The sequence below is a fragment of the Cololabis saira genome, chromosome 17 (genome assembly GCF_033807715.1).
Source record: "Cololabis saira isolate AMF1-May2022 chromosome 17, fColSai1.1, whole genome shotgun sequence".
Lineage (NCBI taxonomy): Eukaryota > Metazoa > Chordata > Actinopteri > Beloniformes > Belonidae > Cololabis > Cololabis saira.
In genome coordinates, this window is record NC_084603.1 from 10,184,772 (window position 1) to 10,201,425 (window position 16,654).

Here is a 16,654-nt window from a genome sequence, read left to right on the forward strand (position 1 = left end):
AAGTGGGTGGGGAAACGTGTAGGGAAGCAGGCTGGGTCAGATTGGGGCCACGGTGTGGGGGGGGTGGGGGACTTAAACTCTGTACCTGGAACGCTCAGACAGCATTTTGAGAAGGAAAGCTAACAAGCTCTCTGCTCCTCTGAAACAAGAAACAGAAGCAAGAGACAAACAACCCAGGGTTAGAGGCAGTGTTGTACATCCCGCATTACATGTAGTGTTAGCACAAACGGGAAAAACTTTTTGGAAAGGAGGAAGAGAAACTTCATTACGTTAGAACAATATCTGTGAGTAATATTAGAGCATTTATCATGAGGCACTGTTATGCAATATGAAATAAAATGGTAGGAATATATAAACAAGCAATGGGGAGTATAACTTAATTACAGGACTTTTTCATAAGTCGGCAGAAGATGACTTCAGAGCATGTGATCAATCACACAGCAAACTCTGCAGCCTAAATGAAATTACTTGGGAGACAAAGCTGACTATTGTTTAGTTGTTTTTTTTTTCCTTTTCCAGTTCAAATCTCAAAGTCTCTCCCCTGAAACATGCCCAGAGCTCACACATGAACACATTCAAGCACATGCACTCAATGCGGACTTCTCATCTGCAAGCTATTTAAGCGTCAGACAGATGCTGTCAGTCATCAACGCTCGTATAACGTCTAAGGAGAGTGCACTTTCTCAACTTTTCTAAACGACTGTATAAATTCCTCCTCCGGGGCGACATTTCTAGCACCTTCTCTGTGGATGGTGTGACAGTGGTGTCTTGCTGTGCGGGTCTTGGCCTGGCTCCCAGCAGATTTGCTGATCTGTCAGAGGCTCAGGCCTCGCAATCCACGGGGACCTGACTTCAGAGGATCGATCAATAACAACATGTGACATGTGTCAAGTGTATTATGTCAGTGGCTTCATTGAGCTTATTTATTTTGTGGCTGTCTGCTTCAATCAAAGCCGGTTTATGCACTCTTGGCGGGCCAAGTCTGAGAGAAGAGCGCTTTACGGCGAGAGCACAGTTCACACCTGGTATTTACATGCTTCTTGGTTGATTTAATCACAGGTGGCCGATTTACACACCTGCCATGAGATTGCAGATGTTATCAGATCTCACTCCGGAGCTACAAAACCAACTAAAAACGGGATAATGGAAAGTTTTTTTTTGTTTAAAGTTTGGAATTTGTTCACTGCTGCACAGATTTGAAATGTAGCAATACAAATTTTACTAAATTTGAGATTTACAGCTTTGATTCAAGGGGTTAACTGTTTCAGAATGATGGACATTTGTTGAACGACCCCCATTTTCATATGGGTAAAAGCTGCTGAGCTAACATTTAATAGTTTGTATTCAAATACCTTACAGCCAATAACAGCCTGAATCTACAACCCATGAATGACGACACATCCTGAGACTCCTCTTCTGTGATGCAGTGCCAGTCCCACACTGCAGCCACGCTCAGCTGTTGCTTGTTTTTATTGAAAAATCTCTTGAAACACATCTTCATGCCAGATGTGAATCGGACCTTTTCTTCTTCTTTTTTTTTTTTTTTTTTAACAAGAGCATTAATTAAGAACGAGTGCAAAAAAAAAAGGAGCCATGTAGCTTTGCATGATTTGCTAGCACCAGCCATAATGTGAACCGTGTGAGCTGGAAGCAAACTGGACTAAATCTGTCATGCTTTTGTGGTATCGTGCCCATTTGGTAATGGTTACTTCATTCATCTTCTGTCTTGGTTTTGTCTCTCTCTCACACACACACTCACCCACACTCTGAAATGTTGGGAGGTCCCTCAGTGCTGTGGGCATCATCATCCTCATCACCATCATCATCACCAGCCATCTTCATGCCCAGTGGGTGTTTGCAACTGGACTGTGTGCGTGTCTGTCCACAGGCCTCTGAGCTGGGTCCTGGGCCCGGCTCTGGACCTGAGCTGCTGGTCTGGGGGATGGTGTACACCTTGGAGGAGTCAGCAGACACACAGTATCTGGCACCGCGGGCCAGGGGACTCCCAGAGTGGTGTGAGCCACTGATCAAAACAGCAAAAAATAAAGCATAATGCAACTCAAAAGTGATCAAAGCAATGAACGAACATTAAAAACAGAAACAATAAGTGAAAATCATGATAAAAACGCATATAAAAAATATGTACATGAAAATATGCGGGGGGCTATGAGCAGCAGACCGGAGCCAAATGTATTTAAAGAGCCAGATGAATTTTTAAACTCAAGATGGTTCATGAATTGCCAAGACTCCTGTTGGCCTGTGGAGGATGACATAATTTCCTCTATGCACTGTGCTCCAGCTAATTCCCCTTTAACCTACTTTTGAAGATGACTCAGTTCCAGTCGATCATGTGAACTTTGTCCTTTCTATATTCCGTGAAATATCAAATGGCAAACCACATTTATGGGTCAGTGCATTGAAGCCACAGAGAGGCTTATTCTCCATTTACTCTCAGTGCTAAGAAGAGGTCCTCAGACATCTGCTGCTGTGACCCCTGCTGATGTTTTTGGCTCTCCAAGCATAACAAGAAAAGGCTCTGCATGCCGCTGTGTAAGTGGTATCAGTGTGAACCGACCCTTGAAATTATGATCAAACAGTTGAAGTTACGCTTTGTTTTTGAAGCATTTGTGGAACAAAATTCTTTCTGCTTGTTTTAAAACAAAAGTACAAATTCTCCCCCATCGTGTACCGGGTCAGACCATTTCCTGATGATTATATGCGTCATTTTGTCACATATCACTTCGGAAACTCAATTAAAGGAGCATGAGGCAGGATTTATGAAAAAAAATGTGTATACGTTTTAAGTTTTCTAGTAATAATGTCAGATGAAGCGTTCCAAACCAAAATGAATGAGCCCTTTAGTGTATCTCTCCGTTGCCTTGTACAGGCTGTGTGCTGCAAAATGTGCTGCAATTCCGGACCGGAATTTCCCGCGCTGTCCTGCGGATGTGACGTCAAATGACGCTGCATGTGCGTTCTCGGCGGCGCACGAGTAAACATTGGATACGCGTTTGAGTCATGGAGGCAGCTTCAACTTGAATTGGGACTGAATGAAAACAGATGCTGACATGGCTCATTTCCTACTGACCAGGTAAGATAACATTGTAAATCATATTTAGAGCTTGATTTGAAAATCACATGAGATTACACACGTGCTCCCGTGCCGGCTTCGCTGTTGGCTGCAGGAACCCCGACGGTCATCGTGGCGCTAATGAGTCTCATTTCTTATTCTTGCCTCATGCTCCTTTAAGATGAAATATGTCGTTTCTTTAATTAATTTCATCATTGATATGGAGGTGAACGATTTGGATTTCAAGTGTCTCGTCTGCTTGGGTTTCCTTCATCTTTCAGATTTAGATCAACCGTACATGTTCATGATGATGCTGTTAAGTGCTTCGGAAAACCTTTAATACTTTTAATCATAAAACATCCTCCTAAAACACCTCGAATCTGCTTTAGGTGGAAGGACGACACACTCAGTTTCCATATTCATGACCATCTGGGTCACACCTTGAAAAAAAAGTGCTCCAACCGCTCCACTGTGTGTTCAGGTGACTCTCTGGTCTCACAGACCATCATGTAAAAAGTGAAAAGCATCGCTGTAGTCCACGTGATGGCGTTAACGCTTTCCTCATTTCTGAATGATGTTCTGGGAGGTCGGTTCTGATGCCTCCCACACGAGCCGATGATCTGGACAGACTGCAGTAACATAACCCTGCATGGCGTCAACAAATAGATACCTATTCTATTTCACAAAGACAGCCTGTGTGTAGCTGCATGTCCAGCCCTCTCTGGCATCCCTTCTCTTTCCCAGATGGTGTGCAGTCTGTTGAGGAGGGCTCGGAGGACAGTGGAGGACTTGCTTCACCCTCAGAGCGGCTACACCCACGGCCGTCAGCACAGCTGGATAAGTGAGGCGGTGGGTCAGCAGACATCGAGCATGACTGGGTGAGAAGGTCAGTAAACAGGCACAGGTCTTGTTTCTGCATCCATGTTTGTCTGTGTGTTTGTCTGCCAGGACCCAAAATGGATTGAATGCTTTGGCAGTAGTGGTGTGTGAATGTGCACCCACGCATTCCAGCACAGTGGATTTTGCTGCGAGCCATGTACCATGAAAGAGGGTGTGAATATCCAAAGCGGACATATCAGCTCAGTGACCCAAGAAGAATTAAGCACAGCAGAACAAAGTATTTCATCAAAGAGACAAAAAAAAGAGAAAAAAGAGAGCAGAACTTGCAGTGACATTAAAAATAATATAAAAAAAAAACGGACAGGAAAACTACAATTTCCTAGATACGTTTCTGGGGCTTCATCATAGCTTAGAAGCTATTTTCTCATAATTTCTTCAAGTTTCTCAAACTCTGCAGGAGGGATTAACATCACTCTTCACTTTCATTTGATATTTTGAGGTAAGTTTAGAGAAAACTCCCAAATACAAACATCCATAACATCCATAACTTCCATAACTGCTGGATTTGACTGATGAGTGTGAACGCAGCATAAACAACCATCTAATCTACATTTATGACCCTTATTTTTTACACATCTGAATCTTAATGCAAAGCAGAGCTTTGCTAGCCAAATTCCCACCAAAGTTTAGTTTTTGACTGTACCAAAGCGGACATATCAGCTCAGTGAGCCAAGAAGAATTAAGCACAGCAGAACAAAGTATTTCATCAAAGAGACAAAAAGAGAGAAAAAAGAGAGCAGAACTTGCAGTGACATTAAAAATAATATTTAAAAAAACGCACAGGAAAACTACAATTTCCTAGATACGTTTTGGGGCTTCATCATAGCTTAGAAGCTATTTTCTCATAATTTCTTCAAGTCTCTCAAACTCTGCAGGAGGGATCACTCTTCACTTTCATTTGATATTTTGAGGTAGGTTTAGAGAAAACTCCCAAATACAAACATCCATCACATCCATAACTTCCATAACTGCTGGATTTGACTGATGAGTGTGAACGCAGCATAAACAACCATCTAATTTACATTTATGACACTTATTTTTTACACATCTGCTAGCCAAATTCCCACCAAAGTTTAGTTTTTGACTGTACCTTGAGTGGGATGAGATCTCGCTCAGGTCTCCGATGCTGCCCTCCGTCACATGACTAGACATGATAGCTGAAGCAAAGCCCTGCTGCAGGTACAGCTTCCCATTATCCTCCTCCGACGCTCCGTCCTCGTGGTGCTCCGCCGCCCAGGGGTGTCCCGCTTCCCCCACCCTGCCCTGCAGCAGCACCCGGGCCCCAGGGGGGATGCAGGGATTAGTGTCTATGCCGCTGTCCGTGGACGCCCCCTTGATGTAAGTGAGGCCCAGCATCTCCGGGTCCATCAGGTCCCCGGAGCCAAAGTGCTTATCATCACTGTTGCTGGAGGCGTTGCTTGAAAGAGTGTTGCTACTTGAGTGACTTGAGTTTTTATCCCCCGTCTGGTGTGGAGAGAGAAGCAGAGGAGGAAAGGTGATGGAAAAATAAAATAATAATCTATCAAACAAGGTCAAATAGCAGATGCAAATAATTTTTCCGGTTGTTTTAACATGCTTGCTGCACCAGATGAGGAGTGGTTTACCCGTTGGGCTACATCATATGTTCATGTGTCCCTGACTGAAGCGACAGCTTGTTTTTGTAAGGGCTGCTGCACTTTTGGCAAGCTCATGGTTATAAGTCAGAAGAAATACAAGCACAAAAAAATGCTGAATGTCACATAATTTTAGCATAATCTCCTTTACTTTGGAAGTGAGTTCAGAAATCCCTATCATCTGGCTCTTAAATCAGTTTTAAAAATGGGATTAATATATTCACCAACTATATTCTTCAGGTCTGATAATTACAGTCAGGAGTCAAAAAATAAAATAAGTGTAACGTGGCCTCAGTGTATTTATCCAATGTCTATCAGTAGCTTAACAAATTAGACTGAGTAGACAGACGGACTCCCAGTAAAGAGGGTAATAACGATTAATCTGAGAAAGTAAACTATAAATTACATGGGATTGGGCTGACATGTTGTCTTTATTATGCGATACTTAATGCCGCTAAATCATGGATGGAACGAAAATCACATCACATCACAAACAGTTGGAAAAACAGGGTCTCTGCATTAGGGAGAAATTGTGCCAAGAGAGCGATTTCATTTTTCATCCACCGGCCATGGTTAATGCAATGATGGCTTAAAGCGCTGACTGAACGAAGTTGTTAGCTATGTCTGCCAGCCCCCGGCATGAAAGGAGTAGGAAAAAAGATTGTGTTGCATAAAAAAAAAGAGGACAGGGTAATAGAGAGAAAGAGGACATGAGAGGCTGAAGCACTTAATATATTCAACCTTTAAGTAAAACCTGTCCCAGAGAAGCGCGTGAGAACCAGAAATGGTGATGAGATGAGAAATGTGATAACTACAGGGGCCCTTTGAAGAGGACAGCACAAACATCTCCTCTGAGCACGTCAATTTAGGTCGCGATTTCTGCAAAGCGTATAAACAAGAGCAATCTGATGATACTTTTTAAACCCAACACCAACAGGAAACTTGTCTGACAGTGCAGATCTGAGCAGAGCAGAGCAGTCTGCTGCAGGCACAGCCTGCTTGGAGGCTGCACCAAACTGTAACGTTTCTAAACTTCCATTAACTTCCATTAACATCATGAGAGCGGCTTATGTCAAATAAAATCAGAGCAGACCACACATTTACCCTGGACAGCTTGTTTGGGGAGTCTTTTCCTCCTTCCCTTTGCTTCAGAGGGTTCAGGATCTTGGTGGAGGGGATGTGCCATTTGGCCTCTGTTGAGCCAGAACAAACTGGGTTTTAGAGGCAGCAGGTCTGAACGGGCAACATAAATCACTTGCAAGCACCTCAACCGTGCCTGCATGGACATGAGACTCGCCTGCAGATCTGGTCCTCTCCAGAGTGGGCTCTCTCTCCCTGCGGATCTCTCCATCCCCTCCCTGGATGTCCCCTGCCCGCTCGTGGAGGATAGGGGATGGACACCTGGTGGAAGAAAGGGCAGGCAAAGGCGAAGAAAAGACTACATTATTTTTGCTCTACAGAGCGAGCTCTGTATTCTGCTGAAAGAAAAAAGAAAGCTTCAATAGATCTGCCACAGATTTACAACAATTAGTTCAAGATCCTTTAAGGTCAAATCACTTGAGCTTATAATAGAATAAAGAAGCTGCCAGAGAACGCTGGCAAGAAGAGACCCCCCTTTCATTTGACTCGATTCACCAAGCGCTTTCTTGCTCGTGACAAAAGGAAAAAGCAGCACGTTTTTCAATGCAGGTCTTAATTAAACCTTTTAGACCTAATAAGGGTTATAGCAAATGAACAGAGGCCACGGCGTCTTGTTATCTTTAACAAAGACTCCAACTAGAGATTAATCAGCGAGCCTGTTGTTCTGCTCTGGAGCAGCTCTGACAGGCCTCAGTGGTCCTTAAGAGTTCACAGTGCACGTTTGAGGACGCTGACAGGAGAGCAGCGGTGGGGGACTCCGCCTCCTGTCAGGGTCTGTAAGCATTCACACGCAGACAGGGGTCGCAGGTGGAGTCACCCTGACACGTTACGCCGGCTGTGCAGACCTGCAGCCTCATTTTCATAAGCAAGTACACATTAATAGATGTATTTTAGATTCAAATCAGGAGAGATCGGAATATGAGATGTAAAGAAAGAAGTATAACAATGTTTTCGCTGACAGATGCTAAAAGACTCGTCCCTGTAGCCTCGACAGAATTTCAGTCTATTGTGATCATTTTTTCTTTTTTAAACAACAATTTCTCCAGCGGCTATGTCCAAAATTGCAGTGTGGTTTGCTGAAGTGGTGCTTCAGTTGCATTAGGAAATAATGAAGGCCCCCCCTCATAATTACTTTCAATGGTAGGTGCCCATCTTTTTTGTCGTTTGAACAGAGAAAAAAAAAGAGGTTTCCAAGTAAAGAAAATGCTGTATTTGTTTTGAAAATGTAATGTCTGTAAAGCATAACTTTAATGCACCACGTGCTTATGTTTATTTGAGGTTGCATTAATATACCCCTAAAAAAAAAAAGAATCGCTGAACTGAAGTCTGAAACCCAATTACTGAAGGGAAAGCATCCATGAGAAAAAAAAAAATCTCATACATGAAACTTATCAACCTCAATTTTCTCTCCTTTATGCTAAAAGCTATTTGTAAATAACGTGATGACTGGTCAGAAGCGCACTGATGATTTGGTCATTTCATGCAGAAAAATTGCTGTCATTTTGTAAAATTGCAAGGTCTAGGGAAATGGTGCCGGGACTGATTGTAGCTGCGTACGCTGCTGCAAAACCCGCATAATCCTGGAGCTTTTACTTGAAGGGATTTAACAACAAAAAAAGCATGCTTGTGGTTCTGTACCCGTCATATACAGGCTGCTGGGACCAGTTGCCACTGCCACACGGCCCTGGATCACTGGAGGAGGACTGGTTGCTAGGGGAGCTGCGGTAGTGCTGGTCTCCCTTATTACACGAGGTGAGCTGGGGATTCTCCATGTCCTGCATTGTTCTGCAGAAGAAACAAAAAACACGCAACCAGTCAGTCAAAAGTGATGAAAGAATATAGTGGTAATTATTTTAAATCTCTCATCGTGGGCATGTTCACATCTTTGACAGCCTGTTCGGTTTAACCAAAGGTCAACAAGTAAAAGGTTTGAACTTAACAATGGTGTTAGAGTCAGCAGAGCATGATTCCTCATTAGTGATTTTCAATATTTCCAACACTAATCCACTTGCACGAATTATTATGAACAAAACCTGGCTACATCACATTCACTGAAGCGTGGTTCTTTCAAACTTATTACACGCATATCAAGCGCGTGGTTATTGGGTGTAAAGTGGTCTGCTGCATGCTGACGTCTCTTGTTTTCCAGAGACAAACAAAGTGTTATAATGAAAAAGCTTCAGTGACTAATCCAGATGGCAGCACCTGTGTGCGTCTGGCGTAAAGGCAGAAAGAGATTGTGAAGGGAAAGTTAACATTTCAGCTCAAAAACTACTCACACGTGATCCATTAGTGATGTTTAGTCAATAAAATAGTTTTACTGTTCTGGCCATCGTCTCAGCTCAGCCTGTCCTCTAGGTGCAGCCCGCTGCTGTAAGCTCACCTAACAGCTGAAACCGAACACCCTGTTGCTTACTTTCACTTGAACAGATAAAAACAGGCAGACGGCCGTCTGGAGTGACAAATAAACACTGGATTTTAAGTCGTGCTCGGTGCCCGGGGGGGGCTCCCTCTTAACCAGCACACCAAATAAGGTTAAATTAGCTGAAATAAAACTGACTGCAAAAACACAGGCGGGATGGCTTTCACATTAAGCTTCCAGCCAAGTCTAGTTGGACATTCAATACCTTTCACATTTGCTTCTTTTCTGCTTCCACATTTGTTTATACAAGACGCTTTTGGACTGCGTTTGTATTAACTTCATTTCCCAACTGACAAAACCATTTTTTGAGATAAATTCAAACAAAAACAATGATTTACCGCAAGCACAAAGGAACGTCTCAAGATTGGCAATGTATTGAAAAATAAAGCAAAAATAATTTAAACATTCAAATATAGATGGATGGAGATGGACAGAAAAAAAGAACTTTATTTATCCCCAAAGGGTAGTCCATTTAAGAGACGGCCCATTATTTCTGCTCCGTCATGAGCTCTCCTTTATCCAGACTCCCATGGGAAACTAATCTGTCAGAAACTAAGCTGCAGAGCACATCATCAAACACGTACTACATTTCCTCTTATTTGTCGGGTTCAGGCACTTTAATGTGAAATGGCAGCGGCTGCTTTTTTGTTCTCCTTCTCCTCCTCCACCGACATTAAATGTTCTGAGAGGGATATCAAATGCAATGTTTCTCTCTGCGCTGCTACAACATTTGAACAGCCACAGATTACAGGCCGGTCTCATTTTGCTGAACGTTGGGCACGTTTTTCTAGCGTAGTGTTTGGATTTTGCTGTATGTGTGATGACATAATGCTATGAACTATTGAAATCCAGATGAGACCAGACCAGTATTTCTCACAATCCTGTCAGAAGAAACAATAGCTGAAGTATTTTAGTGACACAAACTGTCAGTTGTGAGATTCAGTTCATTCAGTGCCATCTCACGCGTGTATCTTACTGTTACCTACCTATTTCAATTACTAACAGTTTGCTAGTTATCTAAAAAGCCTTCTCACATGAATATTAATCTTGTTTTATTGCTAACTCTTTAGAAAAAAAAAAAAATTTTCTTTACTTTTCAGAAAAATTACCACATAATTTATGCTGTTTTATGACTGCAGAATATGTGCCGGTATAATACACCCCTACTGTCTCCCTCTTGACTCCTTCCTCTTCCTCTAACGCTCCCTCTGGGGTGCTTTGTATCATAGTCCAGGAAAAAAAGCAGTCTCTTTGTTTTTACAGTAATTGGATGAGATGAGCTGAGCTGTGTCAGTGTCCCCATCACCTCCTCCTCAGCGGGGTGCAGGAAGAGGGAGGGAGCGGAGAGTGGGAGGTCTGCAAAGACGGTAAGGAACGGAGCGAGAAAGAACGGAGTGCTCCTTCTGCCAGAGACTCTGATTAGACGGAGAAGGCAGCCGATATACCAGGACAGTGAGAGCAGGCGACACCAGGGGAGGTCGGTGTGACACACTGGAAAGGTTATCATGACTGCAGGGGCTTCGCCAGGATGAACAAATCACTGCTTTACATGGCTCAATGGAGATGTCCGAAAAGAGAGGCAGCCTCTGATGGGAACAAAGTCTGAGAGTGGCCTTATCATCTAAAGGGAGATGAAAGCAAGGCTATGAATTCATTTGACTAAAATGCTCCATTTATATATATGCAAATAGCTGAACACAATAACAACTCCTCAAAGTGTCCCTGTGGCTTTCTTCTAAATGAGAAAAGCTGAGAGTTCAAAGATTTCATCTCAAAGGATTACTATCAGACATGGTATTTGATTTTGAGTTTCAGGAAAAACCTCTCCCAGCAGGCTGTACCTGCACTAATGTCTTGAATCAACATTGATTTTTGAAAATAATGACTCTTTATGCCTTAGACCATTGAAAAAAATATATTATCATTTAACAATTCTTTGTTGATATCTACTTACTCGTACTTTCACTGCCATCTTACTGCTAGCTGTGGAAGTATGTGGACAGTGAGGAAAAAGTGGATAATTTAGACGTTTTCAAAGCACATTCAGATTATAGTTAAATATTATGTTTTTTTGACCATTAAAAACCGGTGCTGGTGCTTGTGCTAGGCCGGTTTTAGGCCCAGTTCCAAACTGGTGTTAGCCGGAGTCAAGTTCTCTTGTCTGACTATGTCTGACTTGGCAATAAAGTTTTATTCTGATTCTGATTCTACAAGAACTGGCTTGCTTTTCCACTGGCCGGAGAGCATAGGAAAGCCAGCATGTTCCCTCAGAACACCAACAGTTGGAATCAAAAGTCAATACGTGCAAAAATCTTGTTTGGAGTCCTGTATTGACTCAATGCAACTTTCCACCATCGACATCAACATGAATTTATGGCATTTATGTTTCAGGATGAAAGTGAGTCTTTTCAGAGTCCCATGCTTGCTGTACAGTACACATATTTTTAATTACGTGGTTAAATCAATAAGAAATGCATCCAGAATTTGCTGTTTTACACTCGCAGAGGTTGTTTGGTTGGTTACGATCATCACGGCCCCAGCCGTGACGTAGAGGTTCTTGCATATTCTCCAAACCTTCACAGCAAGGTTTTGAAGCCAGCGTAGCACAAGTTTTCTTGGCATGGAGTCCGTGGTTTTTACTTGTAGTCGGCGGTCGGAAAACAAAAAACTGTGCTAAGTCTGGCAGTAGCACCGAACTAGCACTGGCTTTTGTGGAAAAGCCCTAGTATGGATAAGGGAATATATTGAAATTGGGATATATTCAAAGACAAATAATTCCATATTTGACTCAAAGGGTAACCCATGGACAGGTGTGAGCTCTTCCTATATTATTGTGCCTCTCCATCTGCCTCTCCATCTCTTAAGCTCCTACAAAGTCTGGAGTTGATTCCAAATGCGGCATTATCCTTGGAAAGCTGCTGCTGTGAACCCACAGTATACGTCAGAGAAAGTTTCAGTGGAAGGCGATCCTTAGATCACAAGAACAAAACACATTTATCAGAAGCCAGCAGGAACTTTTAGGAGTGGTAAAATGAAAATAAAAATGCTAATCAGCCTGGACAGAAGACAGTGGGGAGTGATTGTGGGATCCTTCCCATGGAAAGGAAAAACCTTGTCCCGTGAGCTTCAAACCATCCAGTTAATTGAAGATTTCCCCAAGGAGGAAATGGAGAGGATTAACCACAAAGAACAGCTATTCCAAAGCCTAAAGAATAAAAAAGGTCATATAAAACCAAAAAAAAAAGCTAGAGTGGTTCTGGGACAGCATTCATAGTTCTGCATATTAGTGGATGCACATATATCTGCAAACATAAGCTCATAAACCTCATGAACTGTAACTTGAATATGTTTTGGTAAAACTGTTCACATACTCCCAGAACTTATCGTAAATGAACAATTTATGCGGTCGTTCAAACTTCTTACAGTGAGGATTTGCCTGAGTGAAGTCAAGATTATTTTCTTTGGGGTCGAAAAACCTCAGTTAGAAGTGTCGCAGGAAACAACTGAACAACCCAGAAGTTGAGTGTCCTGTTACAAACTCTGGTGCCGTTCACTAACTGGTGTTGAATCGTTAAATTGTGAAGTTTTTTATAATATAATTCGTTTTTTTGGTGTTTATCCTCTTAAATGTACTGTTTTCTACATTTTGGCATGAAGCAGTTTCATTACCAACTACACTATTTTGAATCTCCTGTGATGTCTAGGGGTGGGCAAAAATATCGATATGGCAATATATCGGGATACTTTTCCAGCCGATTCAATATCGATATTCAAAATTTGAATATCAATTTTTTTTTTTTTTTTATCCCCGATTTTTTTCCCATTATATCACCCAGTGCTCCTACCTAAGTGACAGTCCTGGGCATTGCCACTCTCTACCAACCCTGGGAGGGCCCAGCACTGAGCTCAGGTTTTATTTCACGTTTTATTTCATTTTATAATTTATTTTTTATATAACACAATTGCCTGTCCTTAAAAAATGAAAAATAATGGACAGAGGTTTATTTATTTATGGATTTATATCTATAATATATATCTAATTAAAGCAACCTCATACTACATTTTATGTTAATTTCATATGATGTAAATGATATGAAAAACATATACAAATATGTTGTAACTTTAGCTTGTATAGTTATAATAAAACATTGTTTTGACTCAGTTTGTCCCATGAATTGTCACTATAATCTGATGAACGTGCAACTCGGATTTTAAGATCCATCACTATCATCTGATGTACATATATACAACTTGGATTTTAAGATGTGTAACGCATTTTTACATTTTTCAGTGAACTATGTAGAATATAATAATCGGGATATCGCATAATCGGGATATCGCAATGTGTATCGTATCGTGGCTCAAGTATCATGATGCGTATCGTATCGTGAGGTCCTTCCCAATACCCACCCCTAGTGATGTCACAAGCTTTTACATGTTCCACTGTAGCTGGAAACATAAAAGAGAAACTAGTGGAGAAAGTTAAAAAGACTACCTGCAGCCATCTGGTAGTTTCCTATCAAAGGAGGTGCTACGTGGAATAGCTGCTTGATGCTGCTGGAGGATCTGCTGGCACTGCAGACGGTCGGGGCCCTGAGTGGGCGAGCCTCGGGACAGAGCCTGTCCAGCAGCAGAGGGAACGCGGTGCCAGGTGGTGTTTCTCCTGAAAGGTGTCTTGTACTCGCAGGGCGTTCCCTCGCTGTCCACCTTGTACTCCACCATTGGTATCCGGTAAAGCTCGGAGCAGCCCCTGAGACGGAGGGATTGACAAGGACACAAACGTTGGAAGGTCATAGGTGAGTTTCATAAGAGATGTTCTTAATAGCAGCAGTGTTCATAAAAATCTCATGTCAACTTTTAGCCTGACATTAAACAAAAAATCAGATCCGATAAAGAGACGAAACAAAGGGAGCAATTAAAAACATGCCTTGAGGAATTAATGGAAAGACAGGCAGCATTAGTCTGAACAAAATGAAGGCGTCTCATCGAAGACGGGCTGAGGCAAATGTAGGTCAACGCACCTTGAGCGAATAAAGGCGTGTTCTACCTTCTCCAGATCCTCTCTGTTAAGAAAGGGTTTAACTTTAGTGAAAATGAAAAAGCTGGAAAAAAAACGTACCGTTAGAACATTGTTTAACTATCTATTAAACCTTAAGCTATCATCAAACATAACTCCTGGATTTCTCACAGATGGTTTCAAGTATGAAGTTAGGGAACTCAGAGAATAGAAGACAGAAGACCAAGGATATTTTTTTCTTTGTTCTAGTGTAGAAACTTCTGTGATATCCACAGCTTTAAGATTTTAGTGCACCACTGTCATTAAGGATTTAAAGTCAGATATATTTGCAAATCGTCTGCATAACTATGAAAAAATATTTTATGTTTGGCGATTATTGGTCCTAAAAGGTAGCAATTATAGAGAGAAGAGGACAGGACCCAGAATGGAACCCTGTGGTACCCCGCAAGAAAGAAGAGAGTGGGATGAGGAGAAGTCATCCCACTAAAAACTCATATTGGCTAAATAGGAGTTGAACCATGTAAGTGCCATGTCTCTAATGTCTATGCAGTGCTTTATATGAAAGAGGAGGCCTGCTCGGTTTTTTGTCAAGATAAATTGGCACTAGCCTTAAAAAAGGTAATGTGTTGCAACCATGATTCATATTAAAATAAATTAATTTCCTTAACATCTTGACATCTTTTTTTTTTACAAGTTTTACATATTATACAAAAATGGTTATTTTTTTAATGGTCGCGCCACATGATATTTCATAAAATGGACGTCGTCAGTCAAACTTTGTTTGTATATTATGATGGAAATATAAATATAAATGTGTATAAATCTTATACACTACAAGACAGTTCAGAAATCATGCCAGATAGGGCAGAGGATTAATTTAAATACATTTAGAGTGATTTCAAAAAAAGTTTTCAAAACAAGAGTCCTGGTCGGACGGTCGCGCCACTTGACATTATGACGCTTAAAACAACAACAAAATCCCAAACTAGTATTTTTTGTAAAATTCAAGTGAGTCCATATGTGGGACAGGTAGTTCATACATATGGCATTTTTTTTATCCATTTAAACCTTTTTTGAATTGAAAAAAAATCTGTTTTTCAGAAAATATAGGCGTCACGTCATTGACCCATGTACAAACAAGGCAATATTGTTATGAACTTTAATCAGAGTTGACTCAGTACCATGACAAACTTTGAAACCGGACTGAAATTTGTCCAAGACAGAGTTTCACATGAAGATGCTTGTTGCTCTATAAAAACAGTCTTTTGAACCTTAAAAAAGGCAGTAGATGAGAGACAGGTCTGAAACTGGACAGTACCAAGGTTTCTTAACAAGGGGTCTGACAGCAGCACGTTCAAAAGCAGGGGGGACAGAACCAGCAGGCGCAGCAGAAAAGAGTGAAACACCTCCTTAATCTTGTTGGCAGGAACTATGTCCAAGGGCCAGTTGGCAGGTTTCACACGTTGCAACACCTCAGTGAGCAACGATAGTGAAATTGGCTCAATTTCTCCAAATACAGCACAGTTTGTGTTACAGGGTATTGAATCATCACTAAACTTAACACTACAGTTATGTCAATTAAAAGTTACCGTCTCAGTAAAATAATATAAAAAGTTCTTGCTAGTCCTAGGTGAAGCATTAGTAAACGTAGGGGCACAGAGCGTCCCGTGAGTCTGTTGTATTATAACATCCTGGGTTGATGACAGTTGCCAGATATAATAGATGACGGTACAAATCAGCCTCCTTCACAGCCTTCTGAGAGAGTTTCCCTTAATAAACCAAGTGATACAAGTAAGTTATCCCCCTTCCACCTTTGTTCACCTTCCCTGCAGCAGCGCCTCAGGGCCCTGGTATCATTTAGCCAGGGATCCACTCTAGGTTTGGTGCATTTAAGCTTAAGAGGAGCAACAGAGTCAAGGACTGCAAGAGCTGTGGAGTGGAACAAAGACAGAATATTATCCGAGGAAAAGGGAGCGAATACTCAGTTTGGAGTGTAAAACAAATAGGCCATGGGTAAAATCTTGGACATTTTAGTATACATCCCGCAATAGACTGGGAATCAGTCCAGGGTGTACCTGCCTTTTCAACCAGAGACAACTGGGAAAGGCTCCAGCTAAGCCCTGTCTCCTTTTATAGAAAGAAGAGGGTATACATAATGGATGGATTAAAATATTCAGTATTTTGCGGTAAGTAAAGGGTTAAAAGTAGGGTGTACTTGAAAAAGGATGCAGAAAAAAGTATTTTAAAAGTACTTGGGAGTGCAGCTTAGCTTTGCCAAGTCGCATCTGCACAAACCACTAGACTTCTGGAACAGTCGCACGGACAGATGAGAAGTGGAGATGTTTAACCATAATCCACGGTGCCACATTTGATCACAACCAAGCACAGCCCACCAGCACGTCATTTACTGTCATACACGGTGGTGGAGGCTGGGGTGATCACCTTGGCACCTTTTAGTTACTGAGTCAATTATTTACTCTTCTATATAAACA

At 41.7% G+C, this 16,654-nt stretch overlaps 1 protein-coding gene across 7 annotated transcripts in view; it reads right to left on the reverse strand.

Moving 5' to 3' along the window:
* Positions 1-16,654, reverse strand: part of LOC133464030 (signal-induced proliferation-associated 1-like protein 2) — a 106,593-nt gene that overhangs the window by 18,729 nt on the left and 71,210 nt on the right. For 3 of the 7 annotated variants that reach the window (XM_061745962.1, XM_061745957.1, XM_061745958.1), the window contains 8 exons: positions 14,167-14,208; positions 13,641-13,895; positions 8,362-8,508; positions 6,881-6,984; positions 6,688-6,776; positions 5,061-5,434; positions 1,760-2,023; positions 86-139 (listed from right to left, as the gene is read on the reverse strand). In XM_061745962.1, coding sequence (XP_061601946.1) covers positions 86-139; positions 1,760-2,023; positions 5,061-5,434; positions 6,688-6,776; positions 6,881-6,984; positions 8,362-8,508; positions 13,641-13,895; positions 14,167-14,208 — 1,329 coding nt within the window. The remainder of the gene's footprint in view (positions 1-85; positions 140-1,759; positions 2,024-5,060; positions 5,435-6,687; positions 6,777-6,880; positions 6,985-8,361; positions 8,509-13,640; positions 13,896-14,166; positions 14,209-16,654) is intronic. The other 4 variants (XM_061745959.1, XM_061745960.1, XM_061745964.1 and 1 more) reach the window with 4 other exon arrangements.